Raw genomic sequence first — 19,038 nt, forward strand, 5'->3', positions numbered from 1 at the left:
GATCTTTCAGATTCAAATTCTTTTTTGTATTTGCTAGTAAGGATTTCCAAGAGCGTGCTTAGTTTAGCATAGCTTTCAACATCAATTCATTTTATCTGTCATACCTACTATGTCTAAATCTAAGAAGAGAGATGTGCAGAAATCACTTGATTTGAAACAGGGGAAAGATTTGATGGAGAAAAATAAAAGTGAGGTCCCAAAAGGTAAATCAAGACTAGAGTACAAAACACATGGGGGAAAGACAAAATGCATAAAATATAAAACAAGAAATTGGAAGGAAACCGATGTTTGTTATGTATGCATGATTAAGTAGAGAGTGAGAACTACCTATGCCTAGGCAAAATCTTTTTGCTTTTGCTTTGAAGAATATACTCACATCACAATTAACTTATGAGCTTCCTCAAAAGTGTGTGTGTGTGTGTGTGTGTGTGTGTGTGTGTGTGTGTGTGGCAAATAAAAAATGCAATTTATTGCAAAAATATACAAGTCCTCTAAATTGCATAAGATATTACAATACCTTCCTAACAGGCTTACTGAAATGTGGCATATTAAAAAAGAGGACTTTTAACAAATCAAAAAAATGTTAAAATCAGACAGGTCATGAACTTTACATAAAATGTACTGTCATGCTTTATTGTATAAGGAGGTTTGTGGTATTCCTTTTCTATACATCTGTCATAAATACAGTATAGTATCATGACAGTTTTAATAGGCAGACATGAACATCCACTGTGTATCTTCTATATTATGAATACTTATGAACGTTTTGTGTGCACTAATACTTTCAACATATCACACTCAAACCAACAGTCTTCCAAAAAAATCTTAACCATTCAATAGATGAAAAGCTGGTTTAATAAATTCACCACATGTGGATTTCTTAAATCTGTGTATAAAGGACCTGATTTTCCAAGGTGCTGTACTGCTACAGCTCCTCTCAATTCAAATTGAACTGCTAGTGCTAAGTCATCCTGAAAATCAGGCTCGGAGGTTAATAAATCCCTATTTTGCTTACCAATCTGTCTATTGTAAAGTGACAAAACAAAACAAAAAATATTCCCAACCCTAAAGTTACAGAAAATGCCTGGCATCTACAGGAAGAGAGACTTTATCAGTGGACTAACCACTACTGTGCTATTTTCTCATATCAGATCTTGTTGGTCCACACTTCAGTTCATGCACTGGGATCAGCAATGTCCATGTTTGTTCCAAAAAGAGCAACTAGCTGCTCCTCATAGTTTGCAATGTTTCTTTTCATAATTTCCATACAAGGTCCCAAAAGCCTTTCAAATGCCTGCACATCCATAACTAAGATAAAAGGGGAGAGAAAGAGAAAAAGAATATAATGTGGCCATCAGCTGCAGAAATGAATTTTTGAGTTTATAAAATTAACTGTGCAGAATTTTACATTGTAATGGGAACAATTAGTGATGCCCATAGTGTGTCAGCATAGAGTAGAAGTGACTTTTCTCGTAATATTTGGTCCTAAGCAGCACCTCAGCCCCAATCTTGCAAAGGCTCACGCATATGCTTTATTTCAGCATTAGAAATAGTTCTACTGAAATCAGTGCATAAGCCTTTGCAGGATCATGGAATTGCAGGCTGCTTTAGAAGATAGTTAACCATGTGGGCTTAACTAACGAGTTATTCTGGAGAATTAAAAAAAACAAAAAACCCCACAAAGCATTATTCCATTTCTTTTTTGGTTTAAGAAGCTTTACCTTCCAATCATTATAGAGCTAACTGTGAAAATTGTGCTTAGTTAGTACTAAAAACGTATTTTTGACCATATAAACTAATAAGTATATATCCAGAAAAACTCAGCATTTTCATCACCTAGGTCTCCCTACAAGTCTATAAAGCATAAGTTTTGCTATAAATGCATGGTTCCTTAAGATCGTGTCCTTTACTTGAGCAATTTATGTATCACAATAGTTATACCTGCTCTTTTAGTTAAATGTAAAATCTAAAACAAACGCCACACCAAACAGAACAATTCACTAAATAAAACAGAATATGCCAAAGTTGTTGCTACTTTAGCCAGTAATTTGTGCAGCTTTCTAATTAAAACTTTTTCTGTTGTATTTATTGTCATTCCTTCTTTTCTCTTTTTTAAAAGTTGCTGGAACTAAAACATATCTGAGTGCCTTTGCTTCAAATACTGCTTTGTACTAACAATAAAAATCTGTCATTCACAGCTGCAGTACCAGGCACTAATTTTAAGTGTTAATTTTGTAACTGATATGATATTGTGTAAGTAACAGAAATAAGTTTGCATAGTGCTTTACAGACAGATAAAGCAAAATGTCCATGTCCCTATGATTTTACAATCAGAACTGTATCCATCGTGTAATGGATTAGCAATAATCAATCATTCAGATATATAATAAAATCCATTTAATTACACGATGATAAACACTTCTACTTCCCTAATGTAGAATCTCTATTAGGAAATGGATTCATTAAAAATTTTTAACAGCTTGATCTGCACATAAAAGTTGCACCATTTTGTTTAAAGGTGTGATTTTAAAGGGACTAAAAGAAATCCCTGAAGCTTTGTGAGAAGAGTGTTATAATGATTAACTTCATCTGGCTTAGGATGTTCTTACACCAATTGAGAAATGTCCACATTGTACAGTATTATAACAGCACTTCTTTCTCCTCATCACCTTTTTCTCCTAGAGGAAATATGTTACTTCTGGGAGAGGGATTTTCCAGGTGCCAACCTGGAAAATCTCCCTTGTGAGAAAACTCTCTCAGAAGAGTGAACGCTTGTACATTCCTCTCTGTCTGATTTGGGAAGGGAGCGGAGCAGCAGGGCATGGCTTCCTGACTCTTCCCCAGACCAGGAACCGGCCAGTTTGGGGAACAGGCGGGGGCTCTGCCCCACTCTCCCCTTCTCTCCAGGTTGAGCTGGGATGAGGGGTGCAGCAGCCACCTGGCCCCGTGGGCTTTAAATGCCATGTGTTCTGCCCACCTGGCTGGAGAACCTCTTCTTGAGGCAGTAGGTCAATATTCCTTGTGCTCCCCAGACACAGGACTGCCTGGCCTGGGGAACCAGCTACAGACTTTGCTCCACTGCTCCACTCCCCTCCTGGACTGACCTATAGGACCGGGTGTCCCCAGTCTGGGGAAGCCCAGGGAGCCTTTCCCTGCCACTTCATTCCCCACCCCAGAAATGGGAGTGGAATAGCCCTGCTCCCCACGCCTTCCTCAGACTGGGATCATCCAAGTCTCAGGAAAACACAAGGAACAGCAGAGAGGGGGTGGCTGCCGGTTGAATGCCTGTACTGCTTCCTCTCCCAGAAATATTTCTAGTGATGGTATTGCTTAGAAATTTCTAACTAGAAATGAACACCTGGTCATGAACATAGAGTTTCCAGAAGTTTGGCATCCCAGGAGACTATCTATGAGGCAGCAGGAACTTCTTGATGTGACAGGACAGCAACAAAGCTCAGCCCCTCACAAGGGCAGTGGCAAGAGTATTACCTCTTTACTATAAATAGTTCTTTCTAAATAAAACTTCCTGTAAATAATAAAGTGTTTCTACACCACAAGCCTCATCAGGATACTACAGACTGCATGCAGCAGCTCACTTGCCCTGAGCCAGCTCAACTGCTTCTACAGGTACAAGCCAGTGCTCAGTCAATAGCTACTGCAAATTCTTAGTGGCTATGAGAGGATTAACATCTCGGCCTCTTGGCCCAGATCAAGTGTAGACCCTGCCCCTTCTGCTTGCTGGGCCACAGAGAAATGACAGCCATCAGAACAGAGTGGGTGCATGCTTCCATTCCAGTGAAGAAAAATCAGCTTCCCCACTTTAGATATGTGCCCCAATTTTGGAGGCTGATTATACAGAGAAGTTTGCATGTGGTATGTGAGTAACTGCATTAGTCAGAAATGGAAAGATTAGCTGAGTTGGTACCATGAAAGGTCAGTTACATCAGGGAGCACTGGTTTCTTAGGTGCTAGTTAAACGGTTGGGCAAGGACAATTTTTTATTTGTCTGTAAATTTCAGATTTAAATAAGAGTGCTACAAGTGATTGCTATGTCTGTCTACAATAGAATAAAGCCATTTTCACCTCTGTCCAAAGATGGACCAATTGGGAACCTGTGATTACCACCAGTTGTTACTTACAAAAATGCTTGTAGTGTAGACAGCAATTTACCCTAATAGATACAGTATGTTCTAAGAATCCAACAACTTCAAGAGAATGCCAGAGTGACTGAAGTATGATTTTTATATTAAGGAAGACAGTACAGAACAAACAGCATTTCCTAAGTTATAATGCCTTTTATATTAACCATAGCAAATAAAAATATCACTGGATTAATACCTAAGCACTTGACAGTTCCAAGGGCGAATGCTGAAGCTGCTCGAGGTTTGTTAGTTACAAGAGCAAGTTCTCCAAAATACTGTCCTCTAAAGCACCGGGCTATTTCAACTGCCCCATTCTCTTCTGCATCCTGTTTGCTCTGAAAGGTCAGATTAGAGAAAAATAGGAAAAAAGGGAAAGTTGCTGAATATTGAGTTTTACAAAGAAGTAAAAAAACTGGATTTGGTAACTACAGACAACTGCTGTTTGACATTTAAAATGTACTAATAACTTCAGTATTTCTAAAAATTTAATTCAAGCCACTTTAAGCATCTCTTACCTTCCTTTTCATTGTAATTCTCACTTCTCCTGATTCTACAATGAAAAAACAATCAGCCATGTCTCCCTGTTAAATAGAAAAGCAGATAATGAAAACATTGGTATTGTTTTTTCGTTTTGTTGTAATAGTAAGAAATACAAAACATGTTTGCAGTCAGTAGCTCATGATACTTTTTGGTACCCAATGCAAAATATATCAACACCTTCTCCTGAGAAGCCTGTAATTAGGACACAACATGGTTAAACTGTCCATACAAAAATGAGTAACAAGCTTTCTTTAAAGGAAAGGCCCTGAGATGCTTCATGTAGATCCCAGTCCTGCTACACCATGAACAAACCACAAGTAAAGCTCCATCTCAGGCACAGGAAAACACAGCTATGGGATCTGCATAAAGATAATGGCTTCAGTTCTTTAAACAAACAAGCTGCTGCTAACTGACCCAGTGGATGATAGGAGAACAGTTGAGTCAGTGCCTACAAGTAGTTAACTACAAAGATCTATCCCATTTCCCATGCTATTTTGTTCTTGAAAAGAATATAATGGAATATTATCAAGAATATCACCATGCACAGAAGGGGTAAAAGCAGAAATTGAAGAAGAGTCTGAGTCTGCATTGCCTGAGGCCTAAATCGATGCAATTATTTTCACACAGTTCTAAGGACGTGCATATATAAACCAGTACTGAATGACAAGTAAATCTCTGTGCCTGTTAGTGTAATTAACAGTCTCTTCTGCTCTACAGCATTTACATTCTCTAAATATACCAAAGAAAGACTAGTTTACTTCGTTCTATTCTGACTGACAAATGATGTTTCTTAAAGTAGAGCAGATGAAAAAGTAACTGCTAAAAACAGCAAGAATGTGCCTATCAGACATTGGTGAGGCATCCTATAACTAGCATACATCACTTACAGCATTGTACAATCTAATAGGGGTGTGCAAAGCGGGCAGTATTCAATTTGGATTTGGCCCGACTTGGGGGACAGTGATTCAGTTTGCTGATTTGCATCACTGTCCCGATTTGATTTGATCAAATCTGAAAATTCTATTCCGATTCGAAGAATCAGCTATTCGGCCATAGGCACAGCTTTCTATGTTTTTTCTATGTACCTTGAGGTACCAGACGCAGCTTGTGAATGCTGAAATGGTGGGGCAGATAGAGCATCCCATGGGAGGGAGGGGGGCCCGCACGCTCAGGGCAGACCCAGAAGTACTTCTAGTCCACTTCTGGGTCTGCTGCCAAGTGTGTGGGGGACACCCCCCCCCATCCTCCTGGCTCGGTGATCAGCCATGGAGGGGACCCTATGTGCCCCCCCCAGACCCAGGAGGCACCAGTCGCCAAGCCAGGGGGTGGGGGTGGGGTCCTCCGCATGCTCCGCGGCATACCTGAAAGTGGACCGGAAGTACTTCTGGTCCACTTCTGGGTCCGCTGATGAGTGCATGGGGGACCCCCTGCACTCCCATCTCAGCATTCATGAGCCGCGCCTGGTACCTCAAGGTATGTAGAAAAACCATATAAAGCCGTGTCTATGGCCGAATCATCGAACCTCTCCTAACTGGAGGCTTCCGGTTTGATTCAGAGAGATTAATGGGGTTCCTGATTCGATTTGGATTCGGAGATTTGGCTGCCGAATCGGGCTGAATTTTCTCCAAATCAAATCACCGACCAAAGCTTTGCACAACCCTACAATCTAACAATGTACCTATCAGAGACAGGATTAATTACATTACCAAATCTGAGACACACACTGCTCATGGTAGATACACACAGTATAAAAGTATCAAAATAACAGAAAAGCCACTAGAAAATGAACCGAAAATAGCTTGCCAAATATTTGCACCAAAATCATTTCGCAGTAAAATATTAATTGAAATTTAAATCATTGTTATAATTTATTTTTAACATTATATAGTCTTCCAACAAGTTTATAGCCTTTGTGCCACTCAGACTAACTTAACATACAATTTATAATAAATCCATGCATTTAAGTTAATTTTAGTTGTACAGACCAAAAAACTAAATCAAACAGGGAACTACTATACCTGAGCGATGATTTGTTCTCCATCACTGTATACTTTGGTGCCTATAACATCCACCACTTTTAAGCGTTCTGATACCTTTATAAAAAAGGCAGTATTAGAAATATTCTGCTAATATTACAAATATAATATGTAGCTAGTCTAATACCTGTTCCTGTGACTATATACACAGTATTTTATGTCTTTAACTATTTGTTATGATTATTACCAAAACACAGATAAAGAGGCCTCTGATAACTGATAATACATTTCTGGTTTACAGGTGAGGTAACTGAACTTCTATTTTTGGATTAAAAGTCTTCATGCTCCAAAACTTCTGATACTACCAAGTACAGCCATTCTCCAAGTTGATATGCATTGGTAGATCCCCTGTTTCTGGAATGCCCTGTTGTCTACTAGCTCAGGGTCTGCCCCTACAGTCAACGTGTGACTAAGCTTTACACAGAATCCAAAATGGGCAATGTTTTTGTCAGTTTTACAAATATCCAAAAAAGAAGATTCTGCTCCAAAACATAGGTGTGAAAAGTTTAGAGGAAGTTTATTCTAAGTTAACCTCCCCAGCCATAAAAAGTAGAAGCTCATAATGTAGCTCAGACACATTTGCTAAAATAATGCAAAAGAAAACTTACTTCTAAAGATTTAAGGAATGGCAATGACTCAATAAAATTTTCATACATTCTTCTCTTTTTGGCATTGTTTTTTACAATGATTCTCCGGAACGTTAACCTGTCCTGTAAACACAAAGAGGAAAAAAAACCCTTGTATTAATGGAAAGTGTTTTCTGGGTGGAAAATGCTTATGAGAGACAGGTGATAAATACATATTTAATCTGATCAATCATTAGAAGGCAATTTTACGTGCCTCAGAAACAATAAGATGCATCGGAAGAACAGTTTCCTTTTAGAAAGGGTCATTTGAAACATTTGAAATCATACAATTTCAGATACTGATTTTTGGATAAGAAATCTTTGAAGTCAGGTGACTTCCCAATTTTGTTTTCGTTTGCATTCCCTTTTTAAGAATTTACCTTCCCTTGGAAGGGTCTTTGGGCAGGCTTTCAAACATCAAACATACTTATAATCACCCTCTGCCCCTTCTTCCTGGCACACCTGCTGCTGGTTGAGCTGTAGGGTACAGGCAGAAATGCAGCTCCCAGCTAACTCAAAACGATTTCTGCAAAGCATTCTGAGTTACAAGGTTACCCCAGAACAAACAGAAGTTCACTGCTGGTTCCAGGAAGAAGGGGAATCTAGCTATGGGGTGGGAGCCTGCAGCCAGATTCCCATAGCAACAGCTAGGGCTCTCTGCCAGCGCTTGCTGGTTTCAGAACAGGAAGGGGAAAGGCAGCCAAAGGAACTCATGCTTGGGGCTCCCCAGCCGGTGCTGAAGGGTGGGGTGGGTGAATTGGAGCTCCTTCACCCCAGGGGGGGTGCTCCAATATACCCACCCCACCCTTTAGGGGGGACTGAAAAACCCCAGACTGAACTCTCCCTGTACCCTTTCCTCCTCTCCCATTCTGAAAACAGGGACAGGCTGGAAGCTCAGCAGACAAGTTACAGAAGAAGCTACATTTTGAAACATCTTTATCTGATAATTCATGCAATGAGCAGTCAGATTTTCACCCAACTGTCCATTTTTGAAGCTGTTTGTAGCTGTGCACTTGTGTTTGGTCACAGCTATAAATTGCTTTCTGTGGCCAGACTGGGCAAAAATTGTCACTTCTGTCTGCATCCTCAGGGCGCCTATATATGTGTAGCGAGTTTGCTCCAACATGCTGTAATCACATCACATCAGAGCAGGCTCAATTAATCAAGTCTGCCGGAGTGTGGTAATTACTGCGCTGCAGTAGACTCCAGTGTCATGTGTATCAGCGTCCCCAGGCTGAAAAATGGCAGTGGAGGCACTTTAACTAAAGCTTGTTTGATGAGCTTTAGTTAAAGTGCCCCTGCCACCATTTTTCAGGACAGTCCTGGATTTCAAAGGCTGGTTCCGGCCGGCTGAAGAAAATTACAATGAGCATCCTGGTTGCGGGGTGGGGAAGCAGAGCAGCACAAACTGTGTAATAGGAATCCCTAGTAGAAGGCAAAATTGCCCTAAAATAAGTTAACTTGATTAGTGGAATGGCCATTAAAAAGGGGAGATGATTGTTAACACCTGTGCAGTGAGGAACAATAGATCATTAACAAGACATTAACTTCCTTAGCAGCTTGAGTGATAACACCAGAGCTGCACCACACTGCCCTGCCCTCACCTCTGCCTGCAGCAGCGCTGCTGACTTGAGCACTGGGGGGCAGGCAGTGGGGAGGGGGCAGTGTCCCGGATTTCACATTGCTCCACATGGTCACCCTAGTTAAGTAGTACTTATGTGGCTACAGTTAGCCATATAAACAATATTTGGGGCTACTTTAACAGATTTTAGATTTTATTCAGGCTGGGAAGGTATGTAACTCTATGTAAGTCACAGAAAAATGGAGAAGGAAGGCATCAGACTTTTGTCCTACTGGTAACAGCATTTGCTCAAGAAGTACCTCCCTGACCTAGATGGGGTTTGAACCTGCATCTCCAACTTCCCAGCAAAGTGTCCTAAACAGCTGTCAATGGGTTAGGCAGGGCTAAAAGCATCCCTCAACCCTTCTCTTGAAGCTGGTTCATTGTGCAGCCAAGAGTGGGGGGGAGATATGTGGGAACTGAAAGAACAGCAGGCTAGAGGGAGTCTGGCCTGTAGGCTCTGTGGCTCAGTGAACTGGGCCCTGCTCTTGAAAGTTTGGGGCCATGGCTTCTGCTTCCTGACACTTACCTCCAGTGCTGTTTATGTTTTCTGAGCCAGGTGCAGAAGATTCAACAGCCTGGGGGAGGAATGCTCTTAGCTCTGCATAGCCCAAGACCCAGCAGGTCAGCCATTCTGTTGGGAAGTTGAAACATCCTTTGTATGAAGGGGCCTAGATCTGAATCTTCACAGCCTGGGCAAGTACCCTAACCACAAGCCTGCTCGGTTAAATGCTGGGAGAGTTTTTTCCGTAGCCACTGGTCATATGGAATACTGATGGAGTTATATACCTTTCTGCGAAGATTAGGATCACAACAGAGAGTAAGAGCTAATTTTTACGCCTCTCAACAGCACTTGGTGTTCGCTACCACTGTTTTTTACTGTAGCCAAGGCATTCATGTTTAGTGATATCTAGAAATACATGGTAAAATAATTGCCAGAAAAACTGCAATTGGAAAAATGATAGCTAACTCTTAGAAGATACTTAGGAAGGTTCCAGTATTACTTTTCTTGGTGTTCTTACAGAAAATTACAATTACCCTTCTGATGCTTAGGTTTGCTTAGCTGTTATATTCAGTGCCTGAGCAGACAGTATTTTTCCAGACTTTCTCAGTACGTTTTAAAACAATACATTATACTGTTTTTTCAATCAATGCTGCTATACTTGTCTGCCATACAAGTTTTAAGGCATTTTATGTAAATATAAAACCATTTTAATAAAAAAATAGTAAAAACAAGTATGTCACTTACCAGACCCCATACAGCACCAGGAGAGGTAGCTATTATCGTAGCTGCTCTGGGTGTATTGTACATTAAAGCCAACTCACCAAAGCTTCCACGGTTATCATAGGTACCAACACATCTCCCAACACCATCACATTTTACATAAATATCGTATGTCCCTCTGTTAACAAAATACACAAATACAGTAAGTATGCTTCTTGCCATTCAGTAACTCAGTACTACCTTGTTTTAATTTATTCTCTATGTAGTCCACCAAAGATAATGTTCTGGAAATATGGTTTTGTTTGTTTTACTGGTAGAGAACAGCTTGCAGAGACATCACTCATTTGTGTACACCCTAAAATAGTCAATATTTTTAAGCAAAATGATTATCAATTCTTAGTGGTGGAGTGGTAGTTCTTCCTGAAAAACTGATGTTCAGAATTGTATTTACAGCTCTAATTGAAATGAAAATTTCTGTGTTTTCTTGAATATAAAATGACCCAGATTATAAAATGACCCCCCCCCCCCCAATAATTAGATTCTATATGTGGAAACTTTATATATTTGATATAATTTTCCAGGTAGAGAATCTAATTATTGGAGATTTGTCTTGAACTTATCCCCCCTCCCACTGCTGCAGCAAGGAAAATAAATCTGGGGAGTCAGGTAACCTCTATGTCCTCTGCCCCCTGCAACTCTTTCTCCCTTTCCTTACTGTCAGACCCTGCTCTCCCTAACCACATGGAAGAGAGAAGCAAATTTGAAATAACTGATCTTAAAATAAGCACAGCTGTAGTAATTTGCATATAGTACCCCTAGACTTAGTTCATCCAGAATTGATACATTTTAACTTCTTTGAAGCTGCTGCAAATTTTACCACAGGTATTCCATAAATACACTTTTAAGTAGCATTTTGGCATCTACTTATAATACAAACTATGGATTATATTAGTTAAAAGCCAAAAGGCTCATGATTCACCATATAATTCACTGGGCTGGGACCCAGAAGAGTCCACAGCATTTAGTGATAGAGGATGCAGAAAAGGCTGAAGTACTCAATGCCCTTTTTCACCTCAGCCTTCACAGACAAGGTCAGCTCCCAGATTACTGCACCAGACGGCACAGTTTGGGGAGGAGATAAGCAGCCAACAGTAGTGAAAGAACAGGTTAGGGACTATTTAGAAAAGCTGGACATGTACAAGTCCATGGGGCCAGACGGGATGCACCCAAAGGTGCTGAGCGAGCTGGCTGATGTGACTGTAGAACAACTGGCCATCATCTTTGAAAAATCACGGCAACCGGGAGAGGTCCCAGATGACTGGAAAAGGGAAAACATAGTGCCCATTTTTAAGAAAAGGAAAAAGGAGGCTCCAGGAAACTATAGACCAGTCAGCCTCACCTCAGTCATGGGGATCAGGAAAAGTCAGCATGGATTCACCAAAGGCAAGTCATGCCTGGCCAACCAAAAACTTTCTTTACTGTCCGAGCCCCCAAGACCTGGAATAGACTCCCTCCAGAGGTGGTGCAGGCACCTACTCTGGACTTGTTCAAGAAACATTTGGATGCTTATCTTGCTGGGGTCCTTTGACCCTAGCTGACTTCCTGCCCCTGAGGCAGGGGGCTGGACTTGATGATCTTTGAAGTCCCTTCCAGCCCTAACGTCTATGAAATCTATGAAACCTGATTGCCTTCTATGATGAGATGACTGGCTCTGTGGATGTGGAGACCAGTGGATGTAGTGTACCTTGATTATAGCAAGGCTTTTGATACGGTCTCCCACAGCATTCTCGCAGGCAAGCTAAGGAAGTATGGGCTGGATGAATGGACTGTAAGCTGGATAGAAAGCCGGCTGGAGCACTGGGCTAAGAGGGTAGTAGTCAATGGCTCAATGCCTAGTTGGCAGCTGGTATCAAGTGGAGTGCCCCAGGGGTTGGTCCTGGGTCCAGTTTTGTTCAGTATCTTCATCAATGACCTGGAAGATGGCATAGAGAACACCCACAGCAAGTTTGCAGATGATACCAAGCTGAGGGGAGTAGTAGATATGCTGGAGGGTAAAGCTAGGATTCAGAGTGACTTACACAAATTGGAGGATTTGGCCAAAAGAAATCTCATGAGGTTCAACAAGGACAAGTATGAAGTCCTGCACTTATATCCATTTTGAAATATTGTACATGTGTGGCCCTTGATAGCTCACCAAAACTCATTAAGTGGTCCACCAGCTGAAGTAATTGGCCACCCCTGAGATAATTAGAATGGGCTGTTTGAGTGGGGGAAATCAAAAAATATGTGGAGAGAAGCCAATGGAAAGCATCTAGTCAGGGTCATATTGATACAAGGAAGTGAGAAGAGAAAGATAGAGTAGAATTCGTGAGTCTGGGATGGAAAAGGAAGACTGGAATCTTGGATGGAAAAAGTAAAAAATCAGAATCTATTCATGGATCAGCTAGGAAGGACCTTGTCCTCAAAAATGTTGGTAGGGTGAAGGCAAGCTTTTGATAGATTTGACCTTTGTTCAGCCCTAATCTACCTTTAATACAGACATAGCAGGTACTGTACATTGCAGGAGATAGGAAAAAGATGTTTTTTCCAACATCCCATTTGACATTAGGAAAGCAGATAGAGATTTAGTTATAGAAATTGTTATGGAACTGTCCCATGCACCAATATAGGCTGGGGGCTGACTGGTTGGGCAGCAGCTCTGCGGAAAAGGACATGGGGGTTACAGTGGACAATAAGCTGAATATGAACCAGCAGTGTGCCCTTGTTGCTAAGGAGGCTTACGGCATACTGGACTGCATTGATAGGAGTGTTGCCAGCAGGTCAAGGGAAGTGATTATTCCCCTCTATTCAGCAATCATGAGGCCACATCTGCAGTACTGTGTTCAGTTTTGGGCCCCCTGCTACAGAAAGGATGTGGACAAACTGCAGAGTCCAGCAGAGGACAACAAAAATGGTGAGGGGGCTGGGGCACATGACTTCTAAGGAGAGGCTGAGGGAACTGGGCTTATTTAGTCTAGAGAAGAGAAGACAGAGGGGATTTAATAGCAGCTTTCAACTACCTGAAGGGAGGCTTGAAAGAGGATGGAGCTGGACTGTTCTCAGTGGTGGCAGATGACGGAACAAGGAGTGATGGGCTCAAGTTGCAGCAAGGGAAGTTTAGGACAGATATTAGGAACAATTTTCTTACTAGAAGGGTAATAAAGCACTGGAACAAGTTACCCAGAGAGGTGGTGCAATCTCCGTCCTTGGAGGTTTTTAAGACCAGGCTAGACAAAGCCTTGGCTGAAATGATCTAGTTGGGGATGGTCCTGCTTTGAGCATGGGTTGGACTAAATGATGTCCTGAGGTCCCCTCCAACCCTAATTTTCTATGATTCTCTGATTTCAAGCAAGAAAATCCATGGCTCAGCACTGCTCAATATGTGTGTATTCTCCAGATATCCCTCGCAGAGGATCCATGTGCTAATTATCCTCCAGTCATGACTGGAACCTGGTGTTCTTGTCTTGACTCTTGGGATCCTCCAAAAATTTATATTCAGATGAGGCACAGGGCAACCTGGTCTGGCTTCACCTGATGTGTGTCTGTGTGTCCAATATAATCATATGTGACAGGCTGAGAGAGGGGCCAACAGACAGAATCTGGGCAAATTGTTTGGGTTCCAATTTGGTGATGTCTGACAGACATTTAAGGCTGGTGAAGAGACAGGAATCATTGGAAATGAGAATGAAAGATGCAGCTCAGCTATGGGGGTGAAGAGGAAGTCAAAATATTTGCAATGTAATGGCTCACTACATTGACTTGAAAGAGTCAGTATTGAGGAGGACTGCACTCAATGGACACTACCATATATATTATTCAGATGGGGTACACTGACCGATCCTTGTGGTAGGTTCCCATCAGCATGCTTTCACAATATGGGCACTGCATTTTATAGTCACGTTCAGTGTGGCTGTATTTAAACTTCTTATTTAGTTTGCATTGCTGAGCACATACTGCCTTTGGTAGTGGTTCAAAGACAGACAATGTATGTAGTGAGGGTCCTTGTATGCATATATAAGATGAGGAGCTTTTTTCTCCATGCTGACTGGGGGAAAGGACTCATCTTGTATTTGAGTAAATATGGTATTAAAAATAAAGATGAACTCAAGTTTTATTTTAACCAATATGTATAAATGCATAAAATCCACATAAAGAAATTATTTCTCAATGTTATACTTCTACCAGTAAATCAATTTAAAATGTAATAGCTTTGAAAATTGAAGCATTTCTTAAAGTCTTAATTGGGTATAGTGCAAGGTACAGTTGCAATATTCACAATGGAGGTAGTATATAATTGAGTTAATGTAAAGTTTAATATAATATTACAAAAATATACTGTATTTTTTCACATACAACATGCATCTTTCTTTCAAAAAACAGCTGCTGGAAACTGAAGTGTGCATTATAAGAAAAGAAGTACAATAACGGCAGTTTCTGCCCCTTATGCTTTTGCTGGGCAAAAGTAAAGGTAACTGCACATGACCCACAAGGAGCAATATAATGCACAGGCTCAGCTCCACAGCTGCTGCTACTCATCTACTACAAGGAAATTTTTTCCCCTTCATTCTGCCTTTTCAAAAGCAAGGTGTGTATCTTGTTCTGAGGTGTGTTTTGTGCAATAAAATACAGTACTTTATGTGTGTCCAATATAAAGGGTTTTTTCCATCAAAATTAGTTACCTACAGTTTTTGCCCTGAGAAAGCGTGACATCAGCACCCTCTCTGAGCCTAAGCCATTAATATGTTCAGTGTTCAATATATCTACATTGTAACTGTTTGCAGTTAGTTAGAATCAAATCTCTACAATTTCTCCATGGTAAAGGACACTGTAGATGGTTGTACAGTAACCACTTGGATCTGACAGAATTCAGTATAGTTGCTGCTACAATTGAAAAAGGAAGTGTCTAAGACATAAGCCAGCAAAACTGGTGAAACTTAGACTCCAGTAAAGAATTTTTACTCTGCCACAGTATTCTCAGAGACATGTAGAGAAAATAGGTTTTTCTGTCTAGAAAGCTAGTTTTAATATCTCCGACTGCAAGTTCTATCACAAATCATTGTACCATGTTTCACACTGAAGGTACAAGATGGAAGTTATTCACCTGAACCTGGATAGCGTCTATGCCAACAAAATCTATGCTGTTAAATTGGTGAGAATTTAATCAAAAGTAAAGAGCAGCAGTATCAAGGTAAATGGTGTTCCAAAAAAAAAAAAAAAAACTTTCAGGAGAAAGTAAAACGTATCATTTTATTTATCTAAATCCCTGCCATATCAGAGCTGCATGAGTAGTATAGATCCTTGTACAATTCTTTGAAAATGTAACTTTTATAGTCCATCTTATATTTTTTGTGAACTAGCAAGTTTCCCAGCAGTACCTGGTACAGTTACCACATTTCAGATATTTAATACTATTCTTTTCCAGCTATTACCTGCATTAAACTCTCCTTTCAGTTTAAGAAATAGTCTTTGTGACAAAGCATTAAATCAAGAGGCTAGTGATGAGTTCCAATACAAACATTTTATTACTGACAAGAGAAAACTAGGTATTTTCACACACTACTCTCTTTCATTCTGTCACTATTCTACTGAGTAATATATATGTATTTGCTCTCTCTCATGCAAACACCTCTGATTCAAATAAAAATATATATAAAAATAGATTTTCATTGATACAAGTGTGCATAATTCTCTGGGATTCAATTGTGCATGATCACTCACCTGTCAATTACATAGAAGTTGTCACCATCATCACCTTGATCAATGACATGCTCCCCTCCTTCAATCAGCTTTTCAAACATAGCATCTAATACCTGGGACATCTGTTCCTATTTTAAAACAAAGAATACAAGATAAAAACTACACTCTGCTTTTATAGAATTACTTTTCGAGTGAGCCATTTTGTTTCTTTCTGTTTAAATACAGTACTGAACCCAGCTCAGATGATGGCAGCACCATTATAGTATCTAGAAATGTCACACTGCAATTATGTCTAGATTTACCAGAAACACAGTGTGGTTTTTAACCAATATGGTACCTTTCAATTCCAGATTGTTCAGAACAAAAACCCAAACCCACAATGTTGGTACTACTGTTATTTGCTTTCCTAATGCATATGGCTTCCTTGGATTACATACAAATTGTACATAAGCATCTGAGGGTAGAATTTTGTTTTGTGATTATGGGACTTCCTGTTATGCTCAGCCATGGTTAAGCTAAGAGAGAACTCAGGAAGGACAGGTCTCAATGACTGCTGAATGACTTAATGAGCAGAGTACAGGAATCTCTGGCCGATGAATGACCAGAATGAGAGATGTAGGAAATAAAAACACACTAATGAGCAGAGAAGCTGATCCAAAAAAGAGAGTGTTCGGAGTAAAGAAAAATTAATGAGGACAGGTGCAGAGATAAGAGAACTAAAGATGCTATATGTGCAAGGTTGGCAAAGGAACAAGTAAAAATGAGCATCTTGGCAAAAGGACAGAGAAACCCTGGCACATAATTTGGGTAATCTCAAGTATAAATATAGGTGCCACAAGACTTGTTCTTTGTTGCAAATTAGGGGGGCTAATTAGATGCACATTTACTACCATTGTCCTGGACAGTTTCACTGAGTTGGGCTGATTACTAAATAAACTAGCTAGTCTACTATACAAGTGGTAATAAAACTCTCAGAGCTTTTTGCCACTGGGCATGAAATCGAGTTGTTTTGCTTTGCACCCAGGCTTGAGGAGGCCACTTGCAGGCAACGGCTTCTTGGAGTACACAGACACCAGCAGCCTAAACACCACGAACAACAGTGAGCAAGAAGCCACCCAAACAGCACACACGCCAGAAAAACACTTGGTATTGCTGATCTCTGATTCGGTAAGTGGCAAACTGCTCTCTTACAGTATTGCAACCTGTATAGGCAGAATATTCCAAGTTAGGTAGTCCCCTCCTTCCCTCCAAATTACCCCACAATTTGAATAAGTAAGGATGCATGCGTAGCAGATTAAAGACAGTCCATACAGGTTTAAAGAAAAAAAAATGGGAACATTTGGAGGAAAATATGCAGGGTCATGGTAGAATAATAACAAAAGTTAAAAACGTAGACTTTTACAAATTATGGGTATGGCCATATGGCTAAAACAGCATGCTACTAAATTAATGGAGCGAATTAGAGAGAAAACTAGGAAATTAGAAGAAACTAACTACACAAGCAATAGAACACTAGAAGACTTGTGCCCTACTGGCAGAGCAGCAACCAACACAAACACATGGTATATTGCAACAAGTACAAGAACAGAATAAACTATTGGAAACAGTAGTTAAAAATTAAAAAAAAAAAGGAGAGGGCTGTCCCTCCATATTAATTTTACAGAACAACAACCCAGTTGGGGTAATCAGACAGCAGCTGGAATGTGGGGGCAGAAATGGGAAAAGATGACTTTGGCGAAATTAAAGGCAGCAGTCCTTCAAGGACTGGGCACAGACAGAAGTGACAATTTTTGCCTGATCTGGTCACATAAAGTGGTTTATAGCTGTGACCAAACACAAGTGCATGGCTGCAGACAAATGTAAAACTGGCCAGTTGGGTGAAAATCTGAACCCTTGTTGCATGAGGGGTCAGATGAAGATGTTTAAAAAGAGTGTCTTCTGTAACTTCTGTCTGTGCTGCCTGCCAGCCTCCAGCTGTTTTCAGAATGGGAGGGAGGAAAGGGAGTGGAAGGAGCTTGGTTTAAGGATTTTTCAGCCCCTGCTGGAGGGTGAAACATTTATATATGTCATCTAAGCATGCTGCTTTAAGAAAGGGATGCAAAAAATAAAAAACGCACTGAAGCTTATAAGGGAAGAACATTTGAAAAGTGTAAAACTCTTAATCAGCTAAAGTTTCAGAATCCGGTAACTAGTGAGGCATTAAAATCTAGTGCCTGGAAAAACATCACACTAAAGATAAAGGTGAACACCCTGAATACTGACATGAATAAGTTGAAAATATCTTTTTCCAACAAGAGCTTTAAATTAAGGCAAAAAAGCTGAAATTCTTACGGGTGTGAATAAATTAAAAACAAAAAGCAAACTGACTGCTTTGTTTGGGCTCACAAGAATGTTTAAATCAGTTAAAAAAGAATTAACAAAGCCTTGGTTGTACAACACATAGCTGTTTTAACTTCTGTATCCTTTTTACACACTTCTGAAGATACTAATGTACATGGGTTAACTAATTTTTCTCTTCCTAAACTGGCAAGTTAATCTAAAAGGAAAACTTCAAACCAGTATTTTATCAACTATTTTCTTTTCACCTTGGAAGTCTGTGGGTGTTCCTTAAAATTTGTAACTTTTATTTTTTTTGTTAAATCTTACTCTCACTTTACTTTTCAAAGCCTAGAAATGAATGTGCGTTCCATCAAAGTAATAAGTTAACAGTTCTCATCCCTGCCTAAAAGTGATGCTTTTAAGTATGCTTTTGTTTGTAAGTGTTGTGTTGTATAGAATGTACACCTATCTTTTGTGTGTTGTTTGCTGCAACAAACATGAATTTGAACTTAAGCTGTACTCTGTTTAGGAAGGTAATGAGGAAATTATAATAGTACATATGCTGCATGAGGACACACGAGAACTATTCAATCCTACAACACAGTAAAAAGAATTGCAGATATAGAGTTTTCTTGTACATTTAATATTTTTAAAATTCAGGACATTTCTAGCACTTCTACTTAATATAGATTCATTCCAGCTGTACAATATTTCAAATACTAAAATAATGTTATTTAATAATCCAGGGCACCTGGAAAAAGTAATCTGCTCCCTTGGCTGCATTTCTAAATAG

General features: G+C 40.0%; 1 protein-coding gene across 3 annotated transcripts in view; it reads right to left on the reverse strand.

Annotated features, from left to right (window-relative positions):
* Positions 1–6: 6 nt before the first annotated feature.
* PRKAR2B (protein kinase cAMP-dependent type II regulatory subunit beta) overlaps positions 7–19,038 on the reverse strand; it is a 162,306-nt gene continuing 143,274 nt past the window's right edge. For all 3 annotated transcript variants that reach the window (XM_025207380.1, XM_014521221.2, XM_025207381.1), the window contains 7 exons: positions 15,948–16,054; positions 10,215–10,368; positions 7,327–7,428; positions 6,701–6,775; positions 4,658–4,723; positions 4,339–4,477; positions 7–1,308 (listed from right to left, as the gene is read on the reverse strand). In XM_025207380.1, coding sequence (XP_025063165.1) covers positions 1,175–1,308; positions 4,339–4,477; positions 4,658–4,723; positions 6,701–6,775; positions 7,327–7,428; positions 10,215–10,368; positions 15,948–16,054 — 777 coding nt within the window. In that variant the 3' untranslated portion in view covers positions 7–1,174. The remainder of the gene's footprint in view (positions 1,309–4,338; positions 4,478–4,657; positions 4,724–6,700; positions 6,776–7,326; positions 7,429–10,214; positions 10,369–15,947; positions 16,055–19,038) is intronic.

Source organism: Alligator sinensis, unplaced genomic scaffold (assembly GCF_000455745.1).
Source record: "Alligator sinensis unplaced genomic scaffold, ASM45574v1 scaffold100_1, whole genome shotgun sequence".
Classification (NCBI taxonomy): domain Eukaryota; kingdom Metazoa; phylum Chordata; order Crocodylia; family Alligatoridae; genus Alligator; species Alligator sinensis.